Source organism: Carex rostrata, chromosome 13 (genome assembly GCF_964058835.1).
Source record: "Carex rostrata chromosome 13, lpCarRost1.2, whole genome shotgun sequence".
In the NCBI taxonomy this organism is placed as follows: Eukaryota; Viridiplantae; Streptophyta; class Magnoliopsida; order Poales; family Cyperaceae; genus Carex; species Carex rostrata.
Genome location: NC_135930.1, coordinates 9612105 through 9635963, shown reverse-complemented (window position 1 = coordinate 9635963; position 23859 = coordinate 9612105). Strand labels below are relative to the sequence as shown.

Sequence of the window (23859 nt, the reverse complement as noted above, 5' to 3'; positions counted from 1 at the left end):
CATCCGAAGTGGACCGCACACATTCCAAGTAACAAATCCGAATCTCGAAGTGATTTCAAGCGACAGATTCGAATCAAACGATCCTGATCCAAACATGCTTACTCTCGCTGTATTACTTGGTCTGGAATTTGTCCGATGGTCTTTGGATCATATTATGTTCAAAGATTTCCTGCTTCGTTAGATTAGGATGATATTTATAATGGTGAAATGGACCTTTAATTGTTTTGAAAAGAAATATATAAATATTTTGTATAAAACAAATGGTGCTTCTATTAACTCTTTTAAATTACTTATCTTCATCATTAGCTCTTTTTATGCATAAACTAGGATTAGCACACAATTAAAAACCCAAGTTATGAAAAAGAAAAAATATATCTGAATAACAACAATATTTTCTCATAATTTTGTGAATTAGTTTTCTTATAAACTATATTTTCATTCGAACAACTTCATCATTTTCTAATCTTTATTCAATTAAAAGAAAGATTATTATCTGATCTTTCTTCAATAAAATAAATAAAGAAATGAGCGTGTCACTTCAATTAGCATTGATTCTAGATATTTTTTTTTTGACAAAAACAAATATGTAGAATATAACAAATAACTAGGAAATTACGGATGCAATTAATATAAAAGCTTTGTTCAATAAATCAAATTAAGCATAAGAGATCAGTTATTTTTAACAATCAATTAAGAGTCAACTTTAGTTATTAAGCAAGAATTTGAGAGCTCCTGGATAAATGCTAATTTGAGAGCTCCTGAATCAATTCAGGAGTATGGCTAATATAACATCAGTGTTATTTCAGTCTATATAACACTATCTGAATAAATGGCCGGCCAAATTTTTATTCAAACTGCCAAGACTTTGGCTGTCCTGTTCCGATGTTTATATAATTCTGGACATGAGATCCGTTTTTCTCAAAATTTCACTCTCACAAAATTCACAATCTCTCTCATCACTTTCTATCTTTCTTCCAAATTTCTCCTCTTCTTTCCACATTTGCATACAAGTTCCTATTGTAGTAATTTGAATCACTTTGATCTATTTTTTTATTAATATAATTGTTGGCGGTTTTTCCCGTCAACCTTCAAAAAAGTTCCTATATTTTTTTTTTTAATTTTAAGTCCAAAATAGTTATAAATTATTAAAAATTGTTACAAATATACCAAAATTAGTATAATTTAGTTCTCAATTGGTTTTAATTAGTGTTAATTAGTTTAATTTAGCATAATTTAGTTAATTTAGTATAATTAGCATAATTTAGTTTATTTTTATTATAATTAGCATAATTTAGTATATTTTAGTATAATTAATTAGAAGTGACGAGGTCTGTGATAAAATGAGCAGTGAGGCCGAGGCCGTTACACCTGATCAGGGAGGCTGGTAGGACCTACCCGACAGAGCTAAAGTTAACTCTTAATTGATTGTCAAAAATAAATTCATATAGGAAGTTTTTTTTTTTTTTTGTTAAGCTATAATATTCAAATTTAATGTATTTCTTATAATATTATAGCAGGCACACACAAGTAATTTCATATAGGTTGATTTTTTTTTTGTTGATTTCATATAGCAGGCCAGCAGGGACAAAACCAATTTGTTGTTCGTTTTAAATAAAATATAAATTAGAGACTTGACCTATTTTTGTTATAAAAAAATAATTAATTATTTCAAATTAATTTCCCACTTTTACAATATTTTTTTTTCATTTATTTCATTTCTTAATTTTTTTTTTCAGTTAGCACAGCGGCTCTTCATTTCATTTCTCTGTTAGTCTGGCCATGAGCAATACATTTACGGAACAACATGTCATCATTTAGAAGAGAATATGAATTACTTGAGCATTTTGTTCTTCAAATGAGCTGGTTGGTGTTAGAGGTTTCTATTATGAATAAAACACAAAAGAAATAAAGTTACTTGTCGTAGATAAACTATGAGATTCTAAATTAGTAACTGTACTCTTGTTATTTATTGTATCAGCATTCACTACAACTCTCTGAATTCCTCTAAAAATTTACACTTGAAATTCAAAAGTAACATCACGGATGTTAACATGTTATATATAAATGTGCGCTGGCATAAAAAAATTATAATAAAAAAAAGAACAAAAAGGAACAAAATGTGATTAATTTCAAGCGCAAGTATAAAGTGCCACAAGGTCGAATAATTGATCCAAAGAAAATGTGCCAAGCCAGTTAAAAATGTAACCTCACACAACAGAAGAACCTCCCGCAACGACCGCAATATGCAACCAAAAAACAGCTCATGCGAGACAAAAGTAGAGGAACTAATAAAACACAAGATACTAACAAAATAAATAGGTTGCTACAACGAGTCACCATGTTTAACAGATCCATAACAAAAAAAGACAAACACAAATACTCAACAACAACAATTACTATAATCCACCAAAATTTTCAAGTTCAACTGTAGACTTAAACCGAACTGGCAGCAGAACAAACGATTATAATTAAGTGTATGACGAGAATCTCTCTTGTACCCTCCTAAAAGTTTTAAGACCTGATTCCCCTAAGATTAACCATACGAGGCGCACCATCAACCTGGCCACCTCTTGCACCTGTTCCACCTCCAACACGTCCCCCATGTGCTGCATCCTGATACCTCATGCCTCCATATCCGCCACGTGTCCCCTTCTGATACCCGCCTCCTGTCCCACCAACCCTGCCACTATACCCAAACCGACCCCGTCCCTGTGAATTTGCCACGAAGTTCTCCTGCCACCTCCCCTGGGGTCCACCACCACCACCTGTCTCTTGGTTCTCACCGCGTCGCCTTGGCAGCCCCTCAAGTGTGCCGCCTGTCCTTGCCTCGTAGGCACGCTCATTACTCTCTACCAAGACAGACAGCTTATCTGCCATCTGGAAAAGCAATCCCTGCAAACGGGTCTGCTCAACATTATGGAAAACCACACAACGAGTTGGCTGGTCCCAACTTGCATGTAATTCCTCAACCATCATCATTTTACTAACTACACTATGCACCCGACCCTCGGACAGGTCAAACATAGAGGTCAACTGATCAAGGCTGAGGGACTCATAGCAAGTGGAGTAGGTAAGGAGGTGGGTGCGAAGTGCCTCCTCCTTGATTTTTGTTTTCAGCATGTCCAGCACCTGGTCCTTGTTGCGCAACAGCTTCCAGGTGTCAAGTTTGGCAATGGTGTCAAAGGATTTCTGGTAGTCTCCACGGGTCAGTGCACGGGTGGCAGCCATGACATGATCACGTACATTCTCTGGGGGGCCCACAAAGGCCTGGCGCTCACTAATCTCAAGTAGGCGGCGGAATGTTTTGTTCGCAGGCTTGCGCCGGTCATAGGCAGGGGAAGCCATCCCTGGGACTTCTATCAACATGGCACATATCAGGTGAGTGGCTTCAAGCAGCTCCAGGTTTATGTGCATGTGATATGGCATTTGGCGTCGTCTCTCCAGTTTTTCCTACATTAGGAACATGCATGAGTATAGGTTACACACAGGTGAAACAGATTCAGTTATTCATAGAACACATAAATTTGATCGCCCAGTTGGAAGATAAATTTTACATAACAAATATTGTGCAGTTAAGAAGGTAACAATCAACATGCAGTTGTATAAGCCTATGTATGACCCTCTCAAAAAACAAAACAAAAAAAACTTGTGTAATCTACTACTGTAGGAAAGAGTTTCCAAGTAAATTAGCTTACTAAAATGCAGTCTGCACGATAATTCAACAACAAATTACCAGATCTTATGATCAAATCTAGCGCTGACAAGAAATGTATAGACAAGTCTTCTTGCATAGTATAGTCCACTAGTACAGCCTGCTATTACAACCCCAGTACAAGACCCTATAATAAAGTAGATGAGAAAGAGGAAATTTTATTTAGTTATTTTAGTTCATACCTGTTCAGGGGTTTTCTCATGGTAGCGGCTCTGAGACACACCTTGAGCAAGCAACTCCTTAACCCTACCCGACATATACAGTTCAGTCAGACATCCATGGGCCTCATTTACCAAACCAGCCCTAAATGCACACAAGCCAAGCTGAGCCATTGCTCGATTAAACAAAATCTGAGAGGCAATATCCATGAGTTGTACACCATCCTGCAAGTGACTCATCAATAGCAAGTCCCTTGCCACAGGGTATTCATCAAAGATGGCGTGATGGTAAATATCACAAAGCATAGCCCTGGCCTTGGTACGCTCATCCCCGTACTTATAAATAAGTGACACCAAGGTGTCCATTAAATCTCTGCTGCTCTCAGGAAAGGTGGACTTCCTGGGTACAATCTCAGGGACCTGAATAAAATCTGGTGGGCCCCTGCTCCTCTCCTGAACTTCTCCCTCCAATTCTCCATCCGCTCCAGTACTCAGTTCAGCCAACTTGCGCATCGCATCATACACCTCCTGGGGCTTGTAGTAAACCAACTCAACACGGCGCAGAGCTACCTTAGCAGCAGATTTAAAATCCCCAATGTGCTCTAGATAGTCTTGCACATTTTGGGCCACAACCATGAATAAGGGCTCATCTTTGAGCCTCTCTATGTAGTCTTTGGTGTAAGGGTCAGTACACTGGAGGCTTTTGAAAAATTCTGAGTCAAGCCGCTCTAGAAACGCAACCAAATTACCCCAAACCTTAATTGTTCCCTGGTAATCTATCCCCTTCTGGGTCTCCTTCTCGTCCATATCAACCGTATCATCCACAACAATGTTAGGATAATGATGAAGTATATCCAAAACAAGTAGCATGTTTGCCACGCACCGTTTCCACATACCAACCGGCATGTGTCCCAGCAAGCTAGGGTTCACATCAAACTGTGCCGATATGACGCTAAACAATATCTCCAACTTCTGTGCAGGTGTCTTTGCCACGCGTGTCAAGAAGGTCAACTGTTCAACCTGCTCAACACGTCCAGTTCCCTTTTTACCCCTGGCAGCAACTATCTCCTTGAGCTTCTTATCCACTATGTCCCAAGTAATCTCACTTGGATCCTTCATGAACTGCTTGTCCATCTGCTTATCCTTCTTGCTTTGACTCTTCACCCAATCCCCTTTTTCTTCATCCTCGTCTTCTTCACCCTTCTCTTGGTCTGCATCAGACGGATACTCAATGACATCATCACCCCCGTCATCAGACACATCTGCCTCCTCCTCACTCTCCTCATCACTCTCCTCTTCTTCCACTGGGTTTTTACGATATTCGGCAATCATCTCCTCATACTGCTTATTGTTCTTCTTCAGCTTTTGCTTCATGGAGTTCAGTGCCTTAGCATTGCTGCTGCTCATCTTCTTCTTTGCCTCCTTATTCGCAAGTGTTTCAGCAAGGAAGTCTTCAAGTAGCACGAGCGCCTTGATATAGGTGGTGGGGGCCTTGTTCGACTCATTGATACGGGACACCTTCTCGAGCTGCTTGTTGAGCTTGTCAAAGCAGTCAACTAGGTTAACCCAGTCATTAATCTTAGTGGCATTGCGGATCTGCTCCAGAGTGGATTGCATTTCCTCATTGCGGCGCTCACGGGTAGATTTAACAGTGCGGCGCTGCGTGTCAGAGTCATCGCTGTCACTGTGGGCATACTTCTCAAGGTAGCGAGACGCCCCAGCAGCCTTGCCTGAGGGGGCGGCAGCTGATTCCTCTTCACTCCCCTCATCGTCAGATTGAGCTACTTCCTCTTCCTCCTCCTCGGATTCGCTGTCTGCCTGAATAAAATAGAGAAAGCAGTGGATATAAGAATACTTCCATGTGTGCCCTTACAAACAGAATTATCTTATACAGTCATCTTAAAAATATGGAAGTGTCACTAACCTTCTTCTGTCTTATTTCACAACCATTCAAAGAATGACAATGTTATTTACTGAGGAAGGAAAGGTGGATTGGGAGTCTTTTAAAGTAACTGAATTTCTTAAATAATGATGTTGTTTTTAGGGGTAATGAGTAACCATGATATTTATTTGCAGAATTACAGGATATTTTGATATTCATATTACAAACAACACCGACCCTCAAAAGATTTTGGTGTTTTCCCTAACTTGTTTCTTACAATTTGGGGGGGGGGGGGGGGGGGGGGGGGGGGGGGGATGAAGAGAAAGAAATCTAAAAAAATGATTAAATAAAATTAGAGTTTTAAATGGTAATTACCCAGAAACGAGAACCCATTGTAGCTTGCGGCTTTACTGAGATGTACTTAACAAACTGCAGCAAAAATCATTATATTAAAATCAGGGAAAAAAGGTTGCAATTTTAGAAACAATACAATGACTTTCAAATAACTTTTGGATCCTCAGATGCGCAAAAGAAATCAAGCCCAATAACAACATTGAGATTTCGAATGCATAATTCCCAACACAATGGAAACCGAAACTTTATCCTTCTGAAAACCTGGAATAATTCCAACTCTGTCATGCTATATGTGACATAAAATTCGTTCATGCCAGGTATTTAACAGGTCCTTCGACAGAACGAAAAAATAACACTACCACTTATTTGCAGAGAGATAAAGGAAATTGCTCGATTCCAAGCTACTGAACAAAAAGCAACCAAATTTATATAAAAGTAATCTGGTAAATCGGAAACCAAAACAAGGATCTAACCCGATTTGTCTATTATAAACCCTAGAATCAAATTAGGAGAGAAGAGAGAAAAATAGATAGGGCGACTAAGAGAGAGAGAGAGACCGCCGATGGATGCGCAGTAGCTGTTGTCGCCGCGCCGCCGCAAGAGCAAGAGCAGAGAGAGAAGGAAAAATGGGATTAAAGCACGAAATAGGGGTTTTGGGAATCTACGGTCGATGAGGAAGGTAACAAATCCGACCTTTGCTTAGGGCCTTATCACGGCCCAATGATGTGTTAATGGGCTTTCTAAAATCAGTCGCCTTTTGTTATTGCTGGGCCAAAAGCCCAATATATTGTTCCTTGACAACTGTTCATGAATCATGGTTATGGTCTACAGATTTAATTTTAATCATGGTTATGAAATGAATATATGAGATTCCGCCTTCTCTATTTTATTTTTATTTTTATTTTTTATTAAAGTATCCCGGTATATCCAACATCTTTCACCGTGTTTGGTTGTGGCCTAAAGGGTGGAATAAAGAGTTTAGACCTCGTTATTCCACCAAACGTGTCTTAATTGAGCCGGACTAAGATGGCATAAGCTAATCTTTAGACCGGCCTAAATTAAACCACCTCACATTGTGGTTTAATTTTTATTCCACATCGTGACCTAACTTAAATAATTATAATAATATTTATTTGTATATAATTAATATATTATTATTATTAATTATTATTAGTATATAATTACATAATTAATATCTTATATTGTTAATATATTAAATAATTATTATAATAATATTATAATTTTATATCTTTTTATTAATAATTATTATTAATAAATAATTATTATATAATATTGTAATATATTATAGTTATTATTAATATATAATCATATAATTAATATCCTATATTGTTAATATATTAAATAATTATTATAATAATATTATAATATATTAATATTATATAATTAATATTTTCTTGTTCATAATTATTATTAATATGTAATTATATAATTAATATGTTATATTGTTCATATATTAAATAATTATTATTAATTTATAATTATATAATTAATAATTAATATTGTTAATATAGTAAATCATTATTATAATAATATTATAATATATTATAGTTGTTATTGATATATTAATATTATATAATTAGTATCTTATTATTAATAATTATTAATAATTATTATTAATATATAATTATATAATTAATATTTTATTTTGTTAATATATTAGATAATTATTTTGATAAGATTATATAATTAGTATCTTTTTATTAATAATTATTATTAATTTATAATTATATAATTTGTATTTTATTATTAATAATTATTATTAGTTTATAATAAATATTTTATATTTTTAATATATTAAATAAATTTTATAATAATATATAATATATTACAGTTATTATTAATAATATTATATAATTAGTATCTTATCATAAATAATTAACTAATTTAGACTTTCAAAACTTTAGTTCTTCACAAACTCTAACCAAACAAGGAATAATTTAAGCTATGATTTAACTTTAGACCTCAACCAAACATGAATAATTTAGACCGGCCTAAATTGAAATAACTAATTTAGGCCTCGTTAGCTTTAGGTCACAATCAAACATGAAATTTAGATGTTATTTTCGAGAATTGAATATGCGCTCTCCAGCCCCTCCTCAAAGAGAGACGAGGGCTTCTCTATTTTATTCTTAGGCAAATTGTTTTTATTAGCGAATCTTCTCTAATTATTTCAGTTTATATACACGTTCCAAAATTAGCAGTAGTACCGATTACCGAATGTTAGTATCCTCTAAAACTGTGCTTAAGGTCAGCATTAGGTCCCTTTAATGTCATAATTGCAGGATCATGATTTAATTAATCCAGTTAACCCCTTAGTTTTTTTTTTTATTACCATTCCTTGGTTCAAGTTAACATGTACTTTTAAAAAAAAACACAGTAAACAACAAAGAAATTATGCTTGTGTTGATGAGGTGTATCTCGAGTCTCGATTTTTCTGACAACAATGTACCAGTTCTCTCTAGATCAGCCCTGTTCTGAATTGGCGAGCTGGCTAATATCAAATGCGGCATTTCATCTCTGCTGCTCGTGTTCAAAAAAAAAAAAAAAAAATTCAAAGTTAGCGCTTCAGCTAATTAATCTTGCTGGAGGTGGTTTCATTAAAAAGGTAGAACAATAAAGGAAAAAGAATTAGTGTGTCCATATAAATTTCTAATATAGTTAATTTACTTATAAAAACACTATACTATTTAAGGGAAAAAATCTTAACATTTATTTCTTGTACTAAAAACTTTCTATTAATTTTCTATACTACTGAACTCAATTCTCTTTGTTCTCCTCACAACACAAGCATTTAGTGTGAAAATTGAACAAGATGGTACTGTTGGTAAGGTGACGGCTCGAAACCAGTCATTTTAGTTGTGATGATGCCATCAGTCATCTCAGCTTGGATAGTACAAGGTGAATGCAGTCAAGTGAAATCAAAGTTCAATCATTGCTGGTCATTTTGATATCTGTTTCTTGAACCCTATAAAAGAAAATATGAGATAAGGTTTCTCATCAATTTCTGGAGTCTAATATTAGGTGATAAAATTGGAAGCAGGCATTAGCTCCTCAATTTGAACTCAACCCTTACTTATTTGACATACTGAATACCAAATTAAGTGTCACCTTATTTTAAGATTGATAAGAAAATATTTGGCGAGAGAGTGAAGCGTTTGGCGGACATCAGACGGAAAGAAAGTATCAGAGAGAAAGAACGAGAAAGGTAAAGATAGAAGAGTATAATGGTCTGAAGTGAATTAGAGTCTCGAAATTTTTTTTTAATAAGTTTTAGATATATTTAATATATCGTAGAGTTATATGTGAGTTTTTATAATTTTTGAAGGGCAAATATGATATTATAAACTTTTGAGGGGAAAATACATAATACAAGTTTTTGAGATGGATACATGAAATTCCCCCTTTAAAATGAAAGGTTAAATTTGCAAAAAAAAAAATTTAAATAACTAAATAAAAATTAAATAGATAAAAAATGATAGAAGAACAAATTTATGATTTTATGGAAATATTGGATACTACGGTGTTTTCACAGAAACATTAGCTATCTTTATAAGTTTATATAAGCACCTAGAAATTATTCCAAAAATAAATTTCATACTATTAAAGTTACTGAGCATATAACGTTGTTCATATGATATTTAAAATCAGAACCCCACAAAAATATAGGTCGTATGGCCTCGATCATAATATTTTGTGTTTTCTTTGTCATAGTCCATAAATAGGTTTAGGAAATTCACTTACAGAGTACAAAAGAAGAAATTGCAATGCATAATCAGTTCTCTCTAATACCACAGTTACAGGTTATCCATTTGACTTGTTTCAGTCAATTGGAAGCAGAGAAACAAAACGATTGGAAAAAAAAAATAATACTTGTATGTAGACAACGGATCGTTTCCTCGAAAGAAAAGAAAATAGCTACTTAATGTAAAGACCAAAGATTAACACAATTTAATTCACACTTCTTTTACTTGTTTCAGTCAATTGGAAGCAGAGAAACAAACGATTGGAATATATATATATATATATATATATATATATATATATATATATATATATATATATATATATATATATATATATATATATATATATATAGGGTTTGTCTAAATTGCTGCTGGCAGCAGTTCTGCCCAGGTGCTGCCGGGGCTATTTTTAGCCATGTGATGTCCAAACAACAAATCCAAACCGTTAGATGTTTAATCTATATTATAATCTACTTGGAGACCAAATTTTACATTTTTTGGAATTTTTTTACTATTTATTAAGCTGGTTTGAAAACCGCTGATTTCAGTAATTTTCTGCAGCATTGAAATCAGCGGTTTTCAAACCAGCTTAATAAATAGTAAAAAAAATTCAAAAAATGTAAAATTTGGTCTCCAAGTAGATTATAATATAGATTAAACATCTAACGGTTTGGATTTATTGTTTGGACATCACATGGCTAAAAATAGCCCCGGCAGCACCTGGACAGAACTGCTGCCAGCAGCAATTTAGCCACAGCCTATATATATATATATATATATATACTTGTATGTAGACAACGGATCGTTTCCTCAAAAGAAAAGAAAATAGCTACTTAATGTAAAGACCAAAGATTAACACAATTTAATTCACACTTCTTTTACTTGCATTTGTCATGCATTTTTTCATACTTCTTGTGTACCAATCATTGAAATTACTTGAAGATGAGCTAAACTTATGATGTTACTCACAATATAGTCATCCAACCCCTCTTCTGCACCATTCTCCTCTTTTATCTGTCTTAATGTTATCTAGATACAAGGTTCTTGTTTATTATAACATCTGTAGTCTAGCATGAGCAACTAAATGTGTTTTAACTTTCCTCTGATCTAGACCATGAGATAGGGTGGTCATTTCAATTATAGGGAAATAAATCTGCAAGGAATAGAACCTGTTATCCCAATCCCAACCGTTGATCCTCGTTGAGATTCGCACATGAAAGAATTCGAACGGTTGGGATCAGAATTACAGGTTCCTAGCAGATTTATTTCCCAATTATAGTTTAGCATGTTATATTGTTATGGGACCAATGACCATGAGACAAGCCTGTACATGAAATTAGCCATTGAGAAGCCTATTGACGAGGTTTTTGTCCAATATCTTTTTACAATGAATTATTACGAACTTGAAAACTATAATTCATTTATATGTACTTGCATTTATATACGCAGACAACTCAGTATTCCAGCTTCATAAGATTTAAATAGTTTATTTGTACCATCTCTTCCTCTTTGTTAACTAGAAAAGAAAAAAAAAAACTAAAGCCGCTAAATGAACACAAAATTATTTGGCTTATGAGAACAAAATCAAGAAGAACTTGGGAAACACACAAAAACAGGCATAGAGATTGTTTGAGGTTTTCAACATATATATCATATTTGAAGTGCAGCAGCTATGGCACCAGCAAGGCTAATGATTTCAAATGGAGCCTGATTTTCAATCTCATTAACAGTTAACTGGCACGAATCTGTCATCCAGAAATGACTCAGTCCATTTTCTGGGCCCACTGAAATATTATCAAATTAACAATTTAGTAAATATCAAAGTATGTGTGGTGCATGTAATTTCTACCAAGAAGTGGCATGCAGTAGCAAGGAACGTACCTCCATTGTCATATTTGAATCTCTTCCATGACTGGTTTGGGAAAATGCCATGTGTTACATAAGCACTGATTTTTGCTGCTCCATGAGCCGCCAATACTTTCTACAAAGAGAAAATGACGTGTGTTACATAAGCTATGGAACATACCTCCGAACTAATGCCTCCTTTATGCCTTCATTTTTACAACATTAATAACTCAGATATCGTAAAACGTTAGATGTGATATATCACTTTTTCTATGCACAAAAATTACGATATTTTGATTTTGTTTTAATTGGCATCGAGAGCTTGTAAAAAACGATTGATGTAAATACTTCAACTAGGCTCCCATCAAATCAAAGTCGAAATGCGATAATTTCTTTTATGTGATCAAATCTTACATCTTCATTTTGTTGTTTGAGTTTCAGAATTTTTGTTATTAAGGATTTGAGTGGATGAAAATAGAGGCATTTCAGCCCTTGGACAACAATGACACAATAACTTTTTTTAATCATAATAGCACCTATAAGTTAATATTAAATCCAAATAACACAATAATTGCTAGCTGCTAAGTGCCAACTATTGACATTTTCACCCTTTAATTAGCTTCACTTTTCTCTAAACCAAACTAAAATAAAATGAAGCCAGGGAAACTTCAAAGAGATATTTTGGGATTTGCAGGGCTGCCATGGAGCAATTTATCAAGTAAAATTATAAGGCCAGGAGCAAGATATCATTAATTGCTTAATTATGGTTCTAGATTGTGAGCTATTGCAAAATATCAGAAAAACAGATGCCTTTTATTTGAAAGTATGTTGGGTGTCATTTACAATCAACTGGGTGCAATTTGCAATACACATGTTCCCTGTGGGCCTTCCATGTCATAAGTTCAGGTTTCTCCTGAGATCAAGGAAACTATTGCAATTCTCAAAAGTTGATAAAGATTTTTCACCTGGCATTCAATCAAGGTACTGCCTGATTGTACCAAATCATCAACAATGACAACATGACGACCTCTTGGATCTCCCTCTTTAATCCTCACAATTCTTTGGTCACCTTCTCTAACTTTGTTACACACTATCTAGCCATGAAAATAGAAGTGAATGTATAAGCAAAATAAAAATCTATAAAAAAGAGAGAGTAATGCTTTTGATCACAAAAACTCAGCTGAAAAGTCTGCTAGCTTTTCAAAAGACTGTTATCCATGCTAACACCAGCAGAAGAATTACTAGTGCAACTTTGCATAATTTTATCATTTACAAATAGCTAAGCAATGTAGAAGAACTAAAAATAAATGAAAAGAGAATAAAATAGATACCACAGGAAAATGTTGAAGTTGCTTGTGAAACCGTTTCCAAGCACCATCGTCTGGAAAAGCAATGGATATCTGACAAAAGTTAAATAACAAAAAAGCATTTATGCAACTTTTTTTCTTACAAATAAACTTAAAATTTTACTTTAATACATATTAAAACAAACAACGAAGCTAAAATTTCTTCTAGATTAATTATTACATATTTTATGTCCATGCTCACTTTTAGATTAAGTTTCTTCAAAATGTTAAAAAGAATCAAAACATGGATGAAAATTGACTAACATTATCAGAATCAGGTAATTCTTGAAGCCGGTTCTTTAGCAAAGGAACCGCGCTCTCAAAGCATGGCAAAACATTATCCCCAAAGTAAAACCTCTCCTGATCAATTTAGACATAATCATATTAAGTATATACATTACAAAACTATAAATACCAAACATTCAGATATGTTCTTGGTTTTGCAGTTTGAACTTGGAGAACACCTAGAATAATATCAACGATTGCATGTCAAGATGGAAAGTAAGGAAAAAAAAAACAACAAAAAAGAATTAAAATGAACAGAAACACTTGATTTTGGCTTGGCCTACTGACACCAGTACCTAATCATGATGCTACGACGTGTATTCCTTGAAATTTTGAAAGCATAATAAAGCTATATTGTAAAAACCATCAACATCTCTAAATAAGGAATTCATTTTTGTATTAAGCAGGTAATTACAGGTATGTATTGGACAAACATGTGATATGAAATAATTCTATTGCATATAATAAAAATGTGAAGGCACATAAAGAAGACTAAACACACTTGCAAGGCATGAATGTCAAAAATCACGATGCTTGTGGGTCCGCCTCTCGAGATGGGTATATTTGATAAAATTCTTGCGAGGGTAAAGGCCGTTGCCACATCACCTTCATCCTCCATCCTCTCAGAAGAGCCAGTGGGAAAAAAAGGAAGAACCACGGTAAAAGAGGCAATAAACAGCCGTGGTAAAGCATAAATAATGGAGAGCTGCTCAAAAATGACTTGTGGAGAGCTGAAGGAGGCAAGAAAGGCCACGTGCTGGCCTCGGATTTCGTGTGCATTTGTTATGAACAGATTTGGGAATCCATCTTCAAATTTTCTTCGAAAAAAGCAAGAAAAGAAAAACAATTAGAGTAATTTGTTAGTTCTCTATTCAAAAACAACACTCAGTACTTTATTATGCTTGTGAAGAATAGCAAGACAATTTTTGAAATATTTTGCAATTATTGTTAAGTAGCATTTTCTCTCATTGCGACTATCACTGAAAGCTTCTTTCATAAATTAAGCTTAAATAATGCCAAGAGGATTAGGCTGATTTAAGGTTCACATGTACTAATTAGAATTTGAAACATTTTAGTCACTTAACAATTAGTCAATAATTCGTCGTATTTTCTTGGAAAATAACACATCAACATTTTTGTCAAACCAACATATTATATTGACAACTCTGACCCTACTCATATGAGATTCTTTCCGAATTTCTGAACCTAAGATCAGGGTTAAAAAGTCAAAGCAAATGAAACGTTCATCGATAGGTTTTATTATGAAGTATAAAACATTTGAGGGAAATTAACTCATTCATTTACGCAACTTAGAACTTGAGTCTGTTAGCCAGAGAAACGGTATTGTTAATGCAAGTCGAATATTACTCAGAGCTTTATGCATAGAAGCTTTCCTTTTATTATATAAAAGTCAAGCATAAAAAATGCAAAAAAAGACATAAATAAGCTTATATGCTTGTTGAATGCAAAATTAAGACTTCAGAGTTCACACAGTTATGTGCTGGTGCCGATATAAAACTGACTGCAAGTCACTAAACCAACCAGCAAACCAGCATTGCATTAGTACTCCTCGCAAGTTACAAACACTCCAATCTTAACTACTGTTAGTTATCATATTATTAAAGCTAGAAATTTACCAGTATGCTGAACTCGGCGCATTTCAAAGAACCTAACTTTTCTCAAGTTAGCCACAGCCAAAACTAAATTTTTTTTTTTTAAAAAAAGCACCACAAACTTGAAAATTCAAAGAGATTAGAGAAGAATTACTTCCAAGAGATAGATCTGAGCTCAATAGCATCGCTCTCGGATACCACACGCCTTGCCAGATCCTTCATCTCCTCGCAATAGAACAAGAGCACATTCTTTCGCGCTCGTTTAGGCCGTGGTACGAACGCCACGGAAGGGCCCACCACCGCCCCCGCCGCTGGTTCGAGTGGATTATATGATTGCATCGGGAGGTTCAGCTGGAGGCCACCGGCGATCTCCGGTGAGAGGTCGACATGTGACTGGGCACGGAAGGAGAATTTGCGGCAGATGGAAAGGAGGGGATTTCGGGTTCCAATTCGGGCAGGGAATGCGGGTTTGGGTTCTGGGTTTAGGGTTAGAGTCCGAAATGGGGAGTAAGGGGCGGACGCCATTGCTGAGATGGGATAACTTCTATCCTCTCCCGGGGTAGCGGGTTCACTGTTCACATAGCTGTTATGGCATGAATCCGGACAGCAGGAAAGTGCATTTAAAATCGGTCAATCCTTCTATCCTTACCCGTTTTAGAGAAACGCTATCCTCTGCAGAGGTTTTACCTGCGGTGGTTTTGATTTGGTCCGTTCGTTTCGGATCGGACGGGCTGGATTAAGGGTTCACCAAATTTTGAGTTTTTTTTAAATTCGGGCAAGATCTGATCTGGTCCGTCCGATTCCAAACGAACGGACCAGATCAAAACCACCGCACAGCACCGCAGGTAAAACCTCCGCAGAGGATACGCTTCCCGTTTTAGAACCGGATAACCGAGAATTTATTATCCATAGAAAATATTAAAATAGAAGAGAAAGAAAACAGAAAGAATAAGAACAAATTTCTACGGATAGAAGAATCAGAATTTTTTTTTCCTTTTCCGCTGCTCTGACTTGGCCCTTGCTTTCTCCTTGAAAGTATATAATTTAAAATTTGACTCCTCAAGGAAGATTTCTCATTTGACTAATTGAATAAAAGAAATAAAAAATATGTTCGATCCGTAAAACCTGTACCGATTTAAAAGTTTAAATCGGTACAAATTTTATCGATTTTTTTATTTATAAAAAATACAAAACTATTGATCATCATGGGATTGTGGTGGTGGCCATCAAATTTAAAAAGTTCAGCATATATTTCGGGTCAAAATGAATACATCTGTGAAAATATTTGAGAAAATGATCTGAAATAATACCACCACCAAGTTATTGTTTACAAAAAGCCAATAAATAATGTTGTTGTGTTAGTCATTATTTGTAGAATAACTGTAATTTTTTTTTTCTTTTGTCATAGCAAGCCATGTTTCAAATAAAGACAACAAACTGAATTCACTAACAAAAGAATTTTACATTTTGAATTCAACGATACTTAAAAGTTTTCATTGATACATTAATTGAATTATGTTCTCTCTGAACTTTTGTATTTTTTAATGTTGTTGCTGAATAAATATAATCTTTATTTTAAAGGACAAGTGGATTTTGGAGGATGATCCACCACTCTTGAGGTTGATGAAATTGAGGAATTTCTCAAGCAAATGACTGCACTCAAGATACAGACTAATGAAGATAATGATAATTTTTTTCATAAACTAGCTAGAATTATGAACTTTAATATAATTTATTTCAAAATTCTGATTACATTACTACTAGAACTCATGATTTTTTAGATGAATTTTTAAATTTGGATGAAATTGTGTACTTTGCATGTGAAAATGTTAATTCATGGTTTTTCTAATTTCTTGTTTGTATATATTTGAGAAAGTAATCACATATAGGTTTTTCAATTTTCAATTTTATGTATATTTAAGAACAACGCTTGTGTTTAGAGGAACATATCAAGTTTAATGTTAATTTAGGTTTTTTTGGGGTTATAAAGGAAGTTTTATTATTTTATGTTTTTAATAATTTCTGGTGGATTTTCTATGATGAACCAATATAATTGTATGTTTTTTATTTGACTTTCTATGTGTACATGTGTAACTATATAAATTACGATTGTTTTAAAAAAATCGGTAGTTGAGTCAGTTGCTCCACTAATCTGACCGATAAACTATTAATCTGAAACTTAATCAAATTAATGTTCAGCCCAATTATGATAACATTACTCCATGTCGGCCTCACTTTCATACGAGCTTTACTTCTGCTCTGCGGCCTCTGCCATATAAACCGGGTCAGAGGTGATAAGAAAACTGGTAGCTCTTTCCTGAACCGAGCCAGATCGGCTCAAACTTGGTCCGGAATTTAACAATTTTCGAACTGAGCGTGGCTCGGCTCGGGCCAGCTCGGCCCATAAACGAGCTAACCAATTTTCCAGTCCCGTCCCTCTCGTTTCTCCCCTCCTCTCCCCCACCCCCTCTCGTTTCTCTTTCTTTGATTCTCTCGCGGCCGCGGCCACCCCAATCCCCCGTCTCCCTCTTATCGCGACGCGCTCGACGCTCCAGCGGCCCAGTCTACCTCGCCCCAGTCAAAGCCGCGGTCGCTCTATCTCCCTCGAGCCCTCAAGCGTTGAGCGTCTCAAAACCTCAACAAGGTAGATCCCTCTCCTTCAATCAAGTCTAGTTTCTTCTCTCTTTACCTTAGCAAATGTCACAACTCTCTCACTCTTTTGTACATACAGTGACGAGGCGAGCACATGAAAATAACAGTCATGGCAGAAACACCTCCATTCCTTGAGACAATGCATCCTTTATGAGCTAACTCAGCTCGGATTGGCAAGCCACGAGCCAATCACGACAAGGTACTCTTAATTATAAACCTTCGCAAATAGGCATCTGACAAGGTAATGATATGGTATAAGCCATTTTGTTTGTTTACAATGCTTAATGTAAGCCTATATTTGGATGATTTATGCAAACATGCCATGCTTGCTGAGCTTATGATCTTCTACCTCACTTGCAAACTGATGATACCAATCCCAAACAAGCTTATACTGTTCTGAATGAGACCGTCGAGACCCTTATTGGCTTGTGTAGTTGTGTAGTTGAGCAATAGCCTTTTTTTGTTACTTTGAGCTACTTTACCAAAAATAGCATTTTTGCTGGTACATGATATGTACCAGAATGCATCATTTCAACTACTCTCTCTGAACTACTTATGATGTTTGTTGAAACTTGATTTTTGTAGGAGGGCATAGAACTGTAGGCCCCTCTTTCTGGGAGTAAGTTCTATATTTGGATCCTACGACACACTATCAGACTCCAAATAATCCCCAATAAGTTTCGTAGGTGGTATTATAATCAAGTATAAGTGACCTCAATTGTGCTGACGTTGCATGAGCAGAGCTCAAGACTCTAAATAATCCCAACTGAAACCAATTCACATTTTCTTAGCTTTCGATGTGCCTTGGTTTGGAAATTGATGGAGAAGAAACGCTTTAGGCGCCCTTGGCCTTGTATGAAGAAGGCATTGTTCTCTCGCTCCTTTGGGGTAGGTTTAATGCTCTTTGTACTTGGTCTGACCTCACTTTTAATGGGAAATATCGCATCTAATCTTCACTGGTCACAGTTCAGGCGTCGGATTCAGCCGAAGGTAAAGTGTAAGATTGAACCTCTTAATTTTTAAAATGTGCTGGAATAAGATAATTTAACTTTTATCAAAGTATCATTATTGTTATTATTTGTCTCTCAATTTGTAACATACAAAAGCTATTACCTTTTCTGTATTTGATTATCTTTCTTGTTCTTTCGGAAAATGCCGCTAACAGTAGTGAACTTTTGGATTCTTCGAGCTTTGGACAAGTATAGATGGAATGTAGATTAAATTCATTCATAAATTCAATTCTGATTGATCCTCATCTGAACACTGTTTGCAACTTGAAGAGATTTTAGGAGCTGATGAGTGATGAATCTCACTAATTGTGGTTTCTAGAGAGAGACAGAATACACAGCAAGCATTGAGAGAGAATAGAGAGGGGAGAGAGAGTTCCAGAGAGAGAGAGAATAAACAGCAAGCATTGAGAGAGAGAATATAGAGTGAAGAGAGAGTAGTGAAAATGAATCACCCTATATCAGTCCCACAAATGTCCATGTACAATGTGTATATGTAGGCTGCAAACCAATGATCTAGAAGTTCTAACTGTAACTAAGTGTAACAAAGTAAAGCTAATCATCTCCAAAATATTTCTAATATTGTATTCTTTAACAATAATAAAACCCATGATGCTGTAATTTGACACGCAATGAAATCCAATTCAAGCAAAATTACTTTTGTTTCTTTAATTTCTTCAAAATTATTGGGTCCCAAAGAAGGAAATTTTGAATCAAAGATAGAAAATGGTCGTCAGTATCATCATGATGATTTGTTCAATAATTTTTCTTATCTTTATGGTGAAGAATCTGTACATGTTGTACTTCACAGGTTTTTCACAACAAAAGGCTTGACATATGGAAATCAAACTATTCAGATCTTTACTATGGCTGCAGTGTTAGAGGTGCTAGCTTTAGATGTGAGTTCTGCATTTTCTCAATTCCACCCAATAGGTTCTGATAATTTATTGCTCTATTTTAGTTGCATGTTTTTTTAAGCAAGCAACTGTAACAAACTTTTATTTCATATTGACTAGATGCTGTGCCTGAAAACAGATCTAACGGCTACTTGCTGATTGCAACAAGTGGAGGTCTAAACCAACAACGGACCGGGGTGAGTTTTCTACTCTGTTTCAACTTTTGGTACTTTAAGCTTTGTGCTAAAGGCATCGAATCATTACATATCAGCAAGGTATTTTTATTTTTCCATTCTATGGGTACTTCTTAAAGTGTGATTTTAGTTATTGTGTCTATGAACAGTGCCCGGGAAAAGTATTTTTAATAGCCCACTTTCTGTATTTTTTTTTTTTAAGTCTTTTTTAAATACTCCCCACAGAAGCGCATGCGCCACAACAAGCTATCAGCTAGAAACAGAGTGGATAGTAGTATCAATATTTTCTTCTGATAATATCAAGAAATGGAATGCCCTTGGCTACAATTATGGTTCAGAGATTTAACTGATTGTAGGCTGTAGCAGCACAAGTTTCTTGAGTTGAACAAAATTGAGAACTAACATAACAAAACGAGCGTCGTGCATGATCAAAATACTGTTGTTTCCTGTTTTTCTCAGATTTCTGATGCTGTTGTAGTAGCCTGGATTTTGAATGCAACTCTTGTAATTCCCGAGATGGATCATAAATCGTTTTGGAAGGATGATAGGTTGGTATTATCATTCTTTTGGTTCATCATTTGTAAATAAGTCTATAAACTTTGTCACCTTCATATGACATTGACATGCAAATATAGCTGACGGGAAATGTGGGATGAATATGGTTTCACTATTTCTCAAAAATTAGTTTACATACTGAAATATGCAGTGATTTTGCGAATATATTTGATGTTGATTGGTTTATCTCCTACCTCTCAAACGATGTGCCTGTGGTTAAAAGAATCCCAGACAGAGTAATGAGGTCGATGGAGAAACTGCCTTGGACAATGCGTCCCCCACGTAAATCCATGCCAGAATATTACCTCGAACAAGTACTGCCCATACTAAGGCGAAGGCATGTGAGTATCTTTTATATAGGGACCCTTTCCATGTTACTTGGAATTGAATTCTATTGCAATTGGCAACCATACCACCTTCAACTGGTGCACCCTTCTTATCATTGTACCTTTTTTTATCCAATGACCCTTTTTGTCACTATGTTTGAATTGCAATGTGCTGCTTTTACTTGGTTTGTTTTTCTGCTATACATTTTCTGTAAAGCTTCTGGCCATGCCTTCCTGTAGCAATTTTGGGCCACATTTCATTTTCCAAATATTTTCCTCATGCCATCTCGACAAAGAATTGCTTTTAATTATTAGCAAACTCTCCATTTTTTTTCCCTAAACTCTATGGAAACATTTTGCAGCAGTAATATTCACTGCGTGAAACAATAAACACATAATTAGCTACCCATTAATGAAAAAATAATCAGATAGCCAGCTGTTGAGATATTTACGTTAAAAGGTACATTTTAATTTACTACGCAAGGAGCTGGAGATCCTTGTACCAGCTGATTAGTTCTCAATTACATTCGTGTAACTTTTAATATATTAAGAGGACAAATAAAAGCTATTTAAAAACTTAAAACTTTCTTTTTTCAGGTCTTGCAGTTGACAAAGTTTGATTACAGGCTTACCAATAGACTTGATGAAGAGTTGCAGAAGTTGAGATGCCGGGCTAATTTTCATGCATTGAGATTTACATCATCTATTGAAAGTATAGGTCAGAAATTGGTGCAAAAAATGAGGGGTATGAGCTCAAGATATGTCTCCGTTCATTTGAGGTATTTATTATGCCTGTATTGATCCTTTTGGAGCAAGTACTGTGAAGAATGCTTAAAACTTTCATTGTCCCTAAAAATGACAATTATTTACTGATCAGCTTTTTCTATTTTTTTAACTTTTTTTTTTTTTTGATGAGGTAAGGTTTGAACCTGATATGCTAGCCTTCTCTGGTTGTTACTACGGTGGTGGTGACAAAGAACGTGCCGAGCTTGGTGAAATTAGGAAGCGGTGGGCAACATTACCAGTACTATCTCTCTCTCTCTCTCTCTTTCTCTCTCTTTCTCTCTCACTGGCTGATGTGCACACTTACAAACACTCAGCAGTTGTGCAAAAGAATTATAGGAGTACAATTGCGATTTGTAGGTTAACATTAATATTTAAATGTTGCAAGCTTGTAAGTCATTTGCTTTTGAGATATCAGTATTTTTTTTTATATTCACAGAAAAAATCATCAAGTCTTGACATGTATGCAGATCATACCTGGTGTTTGGATAGTATGATCAAACTAAAATCAAGTCAATTGGATATCTATCTTGGGTGAACAGGTTATCTATATCAATAATGAAAGGGGTTTTGTGTAGGGATAGGAAGTCGAGGGGCATTTTAACCATTTTTTTTATACTAAGTGTATTAGTTTATGAATTATTCAAAAATTGTTGGGTATTGATTAAAATTGAAAAATACAAGAAGTATTACACAGTTACACAATTATTCAAAAAGTACTTGAAAGTAATTTCCTAGAACAAAAACGTTTCTAACAGGATTTAAGTGAAGAGGGAGAGAGAAGCAGGGGCAAATGTCCCTTAACCCCACATGAGATTGGCGTGATGTTAAAGGCGCTTGGATTCGAAAATGACACATATCTTTATGTAGCATCAGGAGAAATATATGGAGGGGAAAAGACACTTCAGCCCTTGAAGAACCTCTTTCCAAATTATTACACCAAAGAAATGCTTGCTGACCCGGGTGAGTTAGAGCCTTTGCTTCCCTTCTCTTCTCGGCTTGCTGCTCTCGATTTCATCGTGTCTGATGAAAGTGATGTTTTTGTCACAAATAATAATGGAAACATGGCCAAGATACTAGCTGGTCGAAGGTCTGTCTATTTCATGCTTTAATAAACACTTGTTGTGTCCGTTCTTTTCTACTTTTGCTTTATCGCCTAATTAGGCTTCTTATCAGTGCATGGTCAAGCAAAACCTATATCTTGACTAAGTTTGGTTTAGGTTTGGTTCAGTCACCTCACGTGAAACTTTACAACACAAGATAAGTCATTTAAGTTGCATGCTACTTTGGTTCCTGGTCTCCAGGTAAATTTGGTTCAGGTCTGGTTTTTTTACCAGTTGGCTTCAGTTTGGGTAAATCAAGGCCATTCAACTTTTCAAAAAGCACAGGTGGAGTTGATCTTGGTACCACTGTATGGTATGGTAGGACTCTCTGGTCAGGTCAAATTTTGCATGTTCTGCTAAAGTGTACTTCAAACCAGTAGTTCATATGGTATGTAATGTTTTCTCCCTTGACCTTTACAGGAGGTACATGGGCCACAAGAGAACTATCCGGCCCAATGCAAAGAAGCTCAGCATTCTTTTCAGAGCAAGAAACCAGATGAAATTAGACTGGGAAGCCTTTTCGATAAAGGTAAAGTCTGCCCAGAGCAATTTCATGGGGGAGCCTGACGAGATGAGACCTGGGAGAGGTGATTTCCATGAATTCCCTTATTCTTGCATTTGCAAAAAGGAAAGCTCTCATTAGCTCTGAGAATTAATCTTCTCCAGTTATTGACAGATTATTTTATAACAAGGTAGGCATAGTTAGTCTTTTATTATTATTACTTCTACGAAGCAAAGAAAAGAGGAACCATTTTTCGTTATTTATATCCCTTTGTTCTTTTGTTATGTTGAATTGGTGAAATCGTATTTTCTTTATGTTAGGTCAGAATAGCAACATTGGAAACTCAAATTAGTTATATATTTAATAGAAGCATTGTATACCATTGTCCAAGTTTGTTTTTTGGCATGATGTGGTAGACTTTGAGTTTTTTTTTTTTCAGAGAAACTGTAACAATGACATAGTTCTTTTGAGATCATATGTGACATATGTGATCAACTTGTTAATATTTGAGAAGAGCTTGCGTATAATATTTCAGTTACTCAAGTCATAACTGCTGCTGCTTTGTTAAAATGGATACCCATGCCCCCTACACAAAGAAATAGACAAAGTTGAAATGGAATACCCAGAAAACTTCAATCAATTTCAGAACTGTTTTTAGTCGAAACAACTATTTGTGTAACAACTGAAATTATTTTCAATGGATGCTTAGTTTTTGCCTTTTGAACAGATTGCATTTAAATCAGTTTTATGCAGTGCCTATTTCAACTGTCCTGTGAAAAAAATCTCAAATCAATTTTAGAGAGATGAATTCTCCCTTGAACATGAACAGAAAAATAAGCAAAGGTGATGCCAGGATATATTGTGTTGCTTGCTAAAACCTTT

The 23859-nt window shown here is 35.2% G+C and overlaps 3 protein-coding genes across 12 annotated transcripts; 1 reads left to right on the top strand and 2 right to left on the bottom strand.

The window, feature by feature from the left end:
* Nucleotides 1-2303: 2303 nt before the first annotated feature.
* Nucleotides 2304-6791, bottom strand: EIF3C (eukaryotic translation initiation factor 3C). Its single transcript, XM_078313579.1, has 4 exons — nucleotides 6664-6791; nucleotides 6128-6181; nucleotides 3895-5688; nucleotides 2304-3450 (listed from the first exon to the last, which is right to left on the bottom strand). The coding sequence occupies exons 2-4, from the start codon at nucleotides 6143-6145 to the stop codon at nucleotides 2512-2514; spliced, it is 2751 nt and encodes a 916-aa protein (XP_078169705.1). The 5' UTR covers nucleotides 6146-6181; nucleotides 6664-6791; the 3' UTR covers nucleotides 2304-2511.
* Nucleotides 6792-11316: 4525 nt separating this feature from the next.
* LOC144564467 (ribose-phosphate pyrophosphokinase 4-like) lies at nucleotides 11317-15582 on the bottom strand. Its single transcript, XM_078314065.1, has 7 exons — nucleotides 15114-15582; nucleotides 13849-14164; nucleotides 13326-13421; nucleotides 13047-13115; nucleotides 12681-12809; nucleotides 11752-11851; nucleotides 11317-11654 (listed from the first exon to the last, which is right to left on the bottom strand). Exons 1-7 carry the CDS (start codon nucleotides 15482-15484, stop codon nucleotides 11521-11523), a joined length of 1215 nt encoding a protein of 404 aa, XP_078170191.1. The 5' UTR covers nucleotides 15485-15582; the 3' UTR covers nucleotides 11317-11520.
* A 1822-nt stretch (nucleotides 15583-17404) lies between these two features.
* Nucleotides 17405-23504, top strand: LOC144564213 (O-fucosyltransferase 29-like). 10 transcript variants are annotated; one of them, XM_078313777.1, is made up of 11 exons: nucleotides 17405-17603; nucleotides 17691-17810; nucleotides 18197-18601; nucleotides 19430-19517; nucleotides 19635-19711; nucleotides 20168-20256; nucleotides 20415-20604; nucleotides 21187-21368; nucleotides 21511-21613; nucleotides 22131-22462; nucleotides 22896-23504. In XM_078313777.1, exons 3-11 carry the CDS (start codon nucleotides 18431-18433, stop codon nucleotides 23116-23118), a joined length of 1455 nt encoding a protein of 484 aa, XP_078169903.1. In that variant the 5' UTR covers nucleotides 17405-17603; nucleotides 17691-17810; nucleotides 18197-18430; the 3' UTR covers nucleotides 23119-23504. The 10 variants fall into 10 exon arrangements, with proteins under 10 accessions (XP_078169903.1, XP_078169906.1, XP_078169905.1 ...); XM_078313780.1 differs by having other exon boundaries at nucleotides 17412-17603; nucleotides 18197-18499; XM_078313779.1 differs by having other exon boundaries at nucleotides 17412-17603; nucleotides 18197-18499; nucleotides 19430-19551; nucleotides 19654-19711.
* Nucleotides 23505-23859: the final 355 nt, after the last annotated feature.